This window comes from Hippocampus comes, unplaced genomic scaffold, assembly GCF_001891065.2.
Source record: "Hippocampus comes isolate QL1 unplaced genomic scaffold, H_comes_QL1_v1.1 scaffold180, whole genome shotgun sequence".
Taxonomy (NCBI): domain Eukaryota; kingdom Metazoa; phylum Chordata; class Actinopteri; order Syngnathiformes; family Syngnathidae; genus Hippocampus; species Hippocampus comes.
In genome coordinates, this window is record NW_017805076.1 from 431157 (window position 1) to 439104 (window position 7948).

The following is a 7948-nucleotide window of genomic DNA, read 5'->3' on the forward strand; positions in this document are numbered from 1 at the left end:
GTGGAGGTTGGTTGAACGAAAAGTAGATCTTCGGTCCGAAAAGTTTGGGCACCCCTGGTGTAGCTGCTCTTTTCTTAGCTGCGTGTGTTTAATGCACAGCATGTTTGCATGCATGTTGGCACTGAGGATTGAGAGGAAGAAATTTCATCTATGCTGCATGTCATACATAAAGCATATTTGACAATAAAGTTGACCTTGACCTTGACCTTGACAATTTGAATTTGAATTCCTCACTGAAAATTAAATTTTGGAATGAGCCGCCACTGTCTGTTGGTATGTTTTAGTGCTCTTTCTACCCCTAGGTGTCAGTAATGCCTAAGACATAGGTGTCGTGCATGTTTTCCTTCTCTCCCTGTTGCTACACACCTGATTCCAATGATCAAGCTCAGCAGAAGCCAGATGTCGATCCTGTTCATTTGAATTACATTTTTTACATGTTATATTATGAATCAAATAAATATTTTTGTCATTAAAAAAAAGAAATACGTTTATGGGATGTCCACTTTTTGGTCATGCCATTAACATAAAAATTGTAAAAAAAAAAAAGAAGACAAAAATGGACGTGCATGTTTTTCACAGGGCAGCGACGAAATGGTAACTTCTACAACAGTCCTAAAAACATCTTCATGTCCCATCACCGGAGACCTCTTTCAAAACAGGTATTTGGACGACTCATGTGGTCGTTGGGGTGTCTGTGGGGACTACCTGGTAGTTCCCACAGATGCCATGTTGGTGACCTCTGGTCTCGATCTTGCTGGACCTAATGGTACAAGGACCTAATGGTACAATGCCAGATGCCACACTCTTACAAACAGTACCAGGAAGTCATGAGAGAGTTCAGGACAGAGACGGCTGTATTGTGGTAGGAGCTCTTTGGGTCTGTCTGACGCAGGGCGAAGACAAAGTTTGTTCAAGTCAGTCTCCAAGTCATCATCCTACAAAAAGAAAGATTCTTTATCAGACATTTGTCTTCATCTGTTCTTCTTCATATTTACTGAAACATTTGTAAACAGTGTATATATTATAAATTCCATTTATGGATGTGTTATTGAGGCATGAGAACAAATTCATTTTTCTGGAGGTTCTTATTATTGTTATAATTTTATTAACTAACCATAGGATGGGCAATGAATTAGTGGCTAACACCTGTTATTCCTGATTTTTTTTTTTTAAATCAAATGATGACTTCTGATATCCACTTTAATTCTACGCTGGTTTCAAATAAATATTCAAAATCTGCATTGTTGAAAAAAAACTAGTGGTGTTTAGGTTGGATTTATAATTTTAGTGACTTAACTTTTGTATAATAATTAATGAACTAAAATAAGTAATTCAAGTCAGAGGATATCAGTAGCCTTGGTTGTCTATTTAAATGTATTATTGAAGTGTTGTGGTGTCATATTAATACAAATGAACAAAAACAATTTGTATTGATGCAAATCCAGAAATTGGTGAACAGTGTATGAAAATTTATGTGAATGAGCAAATTTGGTAAGAATTTCATTTGTGGCATTATTTTTTTTTTGTTTTGTTTTGGTGTTGTTATTGTTTTTTTTCACTGTATGCCTGTAATTATCAAATAACCTAAAACCCTGATAATTGAAGGAGATTGATGAAGGAAATTTAGTAAAATTGGTTTGAGGAAACAAGTTTTTCAAAGGAATTAAATCGTCTATCTTTTAAATGCAAATTTGGTTCTGAATAGATTCATAGTCGCTCAATGAAAATAACTCAGGATGTGTAAACCTTCCCTGAGTCCAGGAATGTACTGACAAACCTAGTTCCTCACTTGAGGTGCTTAACCTGAGATCTTTAGTTTCGTGTAAGTCCATAGAATCCTTTTTGTGCATGTGTGGACTTTGCGGACTATATGCTCAATTACACCATCGGGGAAAAAAAGTCTTTTAGACATTAGTAAATGTGTTTTTCTTTTTTGTCTTTTCTGTCAAACCATCAAACTTTTAATTTGTTTACCTGCGAAAAAAGAAAGTAATTTTCACAAACCTAGAAAGTAAGTGTTGTTTTTGTTTTTTTTGTTTTTTTATAACAGAAGTGGAAACATCCCAATCAATTATCATAAAGTCCCTAAACGTACATAGTCTTTACTCAGAGCCTCTTGGTAATCTTCCTCCACCTTATCATCATCACCAATCTCACCATTGCTGTCATCTTAAAAAAAATAAATAAATAAAAAATAAAAAGTGTGAGTGAAGTTGTACTGCATAACAAGCTTCATGACATTAATAGAACAACAATAAAATCCTGCCCATTTTACAACAAGAAACAAGTAAACAATATAAAGATGTGGACAAAATTGTTGGTACCTCCCTGTTAATGAAATGACAATACAATACAATACAATACAATACAATACAATTTATATAGCACTTTCACAACAGCTGCAGCTGTAACAAAGCGCTTAAAAAAACATTTAACATAAAGTAAAATAATAAACACAACACAACATAAAACACGGACAGTCGAGCAATCCTAACCACTTTTCCCTCACACGCAACAATAATAAAAATAATCAAATTAATGAAAAGCAACCGATAAAATCTGCCTTTTTTTTTTTATTGGAGTTCAACAATATTATTTTAAAAAACAAACTCATCAAACAGGCTCATACAAAATTCATGGTAGTGGTACCCCCCCACTTAAAGGCTCTGGAGCATGCAAAATATCTGAGCTTCAAGCCAACATCTTTTCTTTTTGTGGCACTTTTTTTTCATTAAAAGTAATCTACCACCTAGCACCACTGTCAAGACACGATCTGAGACCCCTGCCGCCTCTTCGTCCGCCATTTTGTTCACTCACTCTGAATTCATGTTTAATCTCGAGAGGTTTTTCAAGATTTCCTGTCTGAATGAATCGGTCGTGTGTGGTGTGTTGATCTTGCCGTGTTAAAAACTGTTGTGTCAGTGTTTTTTTTTTTCTTTAAATCCTCATGTGTGGGGTCTCTGAATTTGTAATTCGATCGACAATTTTAAAATCATGCCATGTGAACCAGGCTTTAGCAGTGTACCGGTGCTCGTAATGAAAAGGCAGAGTTGTCCACCATTATGGTCGACCTCATGGGATTGTGGGATATGTTACTATTTTTAGCACAAAGGTCGAATCCCTCTATATGAACTACTTTTTATACATAAGTTACATTTTCTTGGGCTGTTAGACCATCTCAACAACAGTAACCAATTTAGCAATACGATCATGTCTTTACCTGAAGTTGCAACCATATCAAGAACCTCATGTTGTCCTCTAGGCAAGGGGAAGGAGTATGCGGATTGATCTGATGTCAGTGGTAGAGGGGTTTTAGGCAGGCACTGTCTCATCAGCTGAACAGAGGACTGTACCAGCGACTCCAGACATTGATTCAACAAGCATGTCTGCAAAAATACAAACACTAAAAATACTAATAATAATACATCCCAACATCAAATTTCATTCGAACATCAGCTTGTTCACGAGTTTGCTCTTCAAATCTACTTGTCGTCTTCGATACTCTCTTTTGCTCAACTTAATTCATAGAGCACTTGAAAAACGGCATGCAAAGTGCTGTACTTGGACTAAAAATCTGACAAACAAAATCAAAGATAATTACAACAATAAACGAATCATACAAAAAGAGTATACACCATGAAAATCAATCAACAATGCACAGTTTCATGCTGAGTCAAAAGCCCTAGAATAAAAATGTGTTTTATAAGACGTGTTTTCAAAATGGACAGCTAGGGGGCTTGCCTAAAGTTTAGCGGGAGTTTCATTCCAAAGTGAAGGACCGGCAACATAAAAAGCTACATCACCTACGAGCCTCTGCTTAATCTTTAGTACCTCCAGTAGCATCTGGTCCGCAGATCTGAGGCACCAGAAGGTCCGGAGGGGTGGAGGAGCTCAGAGAGGTAAAGTGTGGTGAGACCATGTAACGATTTGAAAACAAAGAAAAGTATCCTAAAATGAACTCTAAAATGTACAGGGAGCCAATGAAGGGAGGCCAGATGGATGGACTTAACAGACATGAATTTAATAACAGGACCGATTTGCCGGTCCACTTTAAAACTCAAGTTCAAAATTGTTGGCTTTAGTTAAGCTTGTTTTGGCTTCTTTGAATGCTTTGCGAAAGTGGTTATTGTCTGTATTATCAAGTGCATTTCATGTACGATTAACACACACACACACACATGCGCACACACACACACACATGCGCACACACACACACACACACACACACACACACACACGCACACGCATAGTGCCATTAGGCATCCCATTTAAGATCGTGGAATATCAAAGTACTTGAAAAGTCATTTTCATCTTATGTTATTCTGCACACAAATTCTTTATTTTTATCATTCCGCCACATTCTTGTCCTTCTAAAAGTTGCACTTCAACCGACTCAAAACCATTTGCTGCGTCACATTGTTCAGCTTAATCAAGACATCATGGAACAACTTTTGACATTGCAAAAATGTACATTTTTTCAAGAATTTAGACTTTCCACCACCACATTCATACATGAATGTAGCCATTTTATTACAAATGTACCTTATCCTTCCACATTTCTGAACCTACCCAAACATTTGCAATGTCAAAATGTCCAATGCATTTGCAACACCTTTGGAGACATTTTTCATATTCCAAAAATATTTTAAAAAATTCATCACTGTTCATGTCAAAATTCCCAAAAGAAGGGAAACCTTTTTACAACATTATATCATCCTCCCATATTTATCAACTGATTAAAACAATTCCAACTTTAAAAAAAAATTCATCTCAGAACATTCAAGCTACTGTTGTTCATATTCCAAGAATGGCCACTTTTTCTGAATTTCATATTTAGATTAAATTTAAAAGAATCAAATTAATGAAGACTTACTGCTAGGCAAATTGCTGAATCCTCCTCCGTTTGCCTTTTTGCAAGTTGTTTTCATGTTAGTATTTGATCCATTCTCATTAGATTGTCATTTGAACTAGGTGGCAGTTCTATTGGATCTCAAGTGCAGCATTTGATACCAGTAGATGATAATATATCATTGGACAGAGTGCAAATTTGGGTAGGACTAAATGTCATAAAATGGTTCAGGTCCTATTTGTGGAGGAAAGAGTGACCATTTTACATTTTACATCTGATCAAATGGCCATGATAGCTAGTTCCTCAAGGGTCAGTTCCTAGACCCCTTTTGTTCAGCCTAAATATGCTACCCTTCGGTGAAATTTTTGAGTTCACCAATGTTGGTTAACAAGGCTATGCAGAAGATACACAGCTATCTATGTATGTCTTCAACTGTCAACAGTTCAATTAAAAAACTTTTTATTATATTCTATACGCCCCCACAAGTCTAAACACGGCATTGTGATGACTATTGCATCTGTGGAATATGAATTAAGCAGCAAAATCCACCTGTTTTTACCCAACTCAGGGGGAAGCCATTTTGCCACTTGCTGTCGGCTGAAAATGACCTCACAGTCGCTCAGGGTTTTGTTGCTTTTCAAAATAATGATAATCAAAAACATATTTAGGCCTGAAAATCAAAACCTTGGTGTGGTGATTGATTTGCATCTGAGTGTCAGCAGTCACCTCAAATCAATCAACCAAACAGCCTTTTACCAGCTGAAAAAGACACCCAAATTGAAGGGTTGCATGCTCCAAGCAGACCAGGAGAATCTTAACCATACTTTTATCTTCAGTAGACTTCATTATTATAATGATCTTCGGACTGGACTCCATCAGAAGCGGTAGCTCATTCAGAACACTGCAGCTTGGGTTCTTACCAGAACAAAGACATCAGAATATGTTACTCCAGTCTTAAAGACTTAACACTGGCTCCAGGGCAACTGTAGAATAGATTTAAAAATGCTGCTTCTTTGGTCAATAAATCACTTAGGTCGTCAATACATAAAAAATAAATTGGCGCAAAGATGCAAGCAAAGATGGTGCATCAGCATTTAGATGGGAAAAGCTGTAACTGAACTTATGTGAGACCCTGTGTGATTTTTTTTAAATCCAGAAAAAAAACAAGGCTTTATTTCCATACCCGTGATTAAGGCCTTGTAGAGCGAGCATTTTATGATAAATTTTTCCAAATCACGAACACACGAAATACGTTATATACAGTAACTAAAAATGTGCTGCATTGCTGTGCCTTGCCTCAAAATTGTCTCCAACTAAGAGTTTTGATTTCCGCTATATCTATTCATTCTACATCTTTTCAGTTCAGTTTTATCGCTTCAACTTATTTCTTCGAATAAATTATATCAACCAAATGTTAGTCTAAGGACAGAGCTCCAGGGTGGCCAAGAGTGTCACTCTGTGGCGACCCCCATCCCTCGGGGAAAATTTGAATATTTGTGATTTTTCTGCCATTCTCACATGGCCGAGAAATAATTGTTCATCATACCATCCACAATCAGTTTCATGAAATAAAACGCACATCTACACCAGTCTTGCTCACACACTCAAAATACAAGCAGCAACAAACCTCAGTAAAAACCAACATTTAGAATTGTGAAGAGTTAAGAGTCTTTTCTGTCATCGTGCTTTTTAAATTTAAACAAATGAGCCATTGACCCTAGTATGCAAAATAGTGTCGGCCGTCTGTGACAATTGATCACTCTCATTGACTGTTAGCTAGCGAAACAGTGTATGAGATTGGAATAGACTCTGAGATATTACACAAAAGCGAAAAAAATGGCAAAGAAAATGGTGTTATCTAGTAAACTGAGCTCAGCAAAATGTTGCTTTTTACTTAGATGTGTTCATGCTTGATTATGAGTGTGATGGGCATTGTTCTGGATATTTGTGAATTTTATTTCAGGAAACCCAACCTGTGGATGGTATGACAAACAATGACAGACATACTCATAGCCATCCTTGGCCAACCCTCACTGAGGTTTTGTGTCACCCTGGCGACACCACTAAAACATTTCTGGCTATGCCCCTGAATAAATCAATTCAAAGTCAAACAACATGCATGTACAGTGCCAAACAATAGAGTGGGTCTGATGCATTGGGGTCCAGGTTTATCCATTTCCAGTTCACACAGAAGTCAGTGTATCCCGTATGATTGAATAATCTTATCTATTGGTAGTCTGTTGCATGGCCTTTCTTTGTGTGAAAAGAGTAACTTCAGGTAATGCGCTAAACAGGAATTGGTGGTAATAATACTAGTAGTAGTAGTAGCAGTAGTTGTTGTAGCAGCAGCAGTAGTACCTGAGTTGTATGATAAAGAAGCCGTATGCCTCCATGGGACACGAAAGTTTCTCTTCCTAGAGCACTGCGTGCAATTTTATAAAAGCAACGCAGCAGTGCCTGGAGGACGTCAATGGCAGAGTGTGTAGTGTCCTTCCTGTACCATTCATCATACAGCCGAAGGAGACCAGACACATAACCTTTGGACACTGCTGAGCAGATGTTATCCTCTGTTGAAAACAGAAAGAGAAAATATCATCATGATTTCCAGCAATACACCAATTTGCAACTACATAACTTTATCCTCAAATGAAGAAGACAATGTCTTCATTTCCACCACCTCCAGCTCTGCCTCCTGTTGTGCCGGCAGTGCCACTCTCTCAAAACTATCCATCATGGCTGGCCTTGCCACTGTTTTATAAACCTTCCCTTTCATCTTAGGAGAAACTCTTCTATTGCGTAATTTCAGTGGCGGACCCTCAGGGCCAGCAAGGCCTTCTCTGCTGGCCTAAACATTCTCAGAAAAGTAAATTTACTTTTATGTATTTTATGTTATTTTATAATTTATGTTATTTTATTTTCATAAATATGTAAACAAAATTATTCTCTGTATTCTTTACGTTGTATTATTTCCACTTAGTTGAGTGGCTTTCAATGTTATTTTAAATAACACACGCTTGATGGGTACAAAGACTGTGTGTGATAAATAACTTATTTATGATGGTAGAGTTTTTAACCAATCATATTTCAGCTAGCTGTATT

The 7948-nt window shown here is 37.0% G+C and overlaps 1 protein-coding gene across 2 annotated transcripts in view; it reads right to left on the reverse strand.

Moving 5' to 3' along the window:
• Positions 1-7948, reverse strand: part of agbl1 (AGBL carboxypeptidase 1) — an 83731-nt gene that overhangs the window by 45932 nt on the left and 29851 nt on the right. For both annotated transcript variants that reach the window (XM_019865261.1, XM_019865262.1), the window contains exons 7-10: positions 7208-7416; positions 3221-3386; positions 2096-2169; positions 819-935 (exon numbers count right to left, since the gene is read on the reverse strand). In XM_019865261.1, coding sequence (XP_019720820.1) covers positions 819-935; positions 2096-2169; positions 3221-3386; positions 7208-7416 — 566 coding nt within the window. The remainder of the gene's footprint in view (positions 1-818; positions 936-2095; positions 2170-3220; positions 3387-7207; positions 7417-7948) is intronic.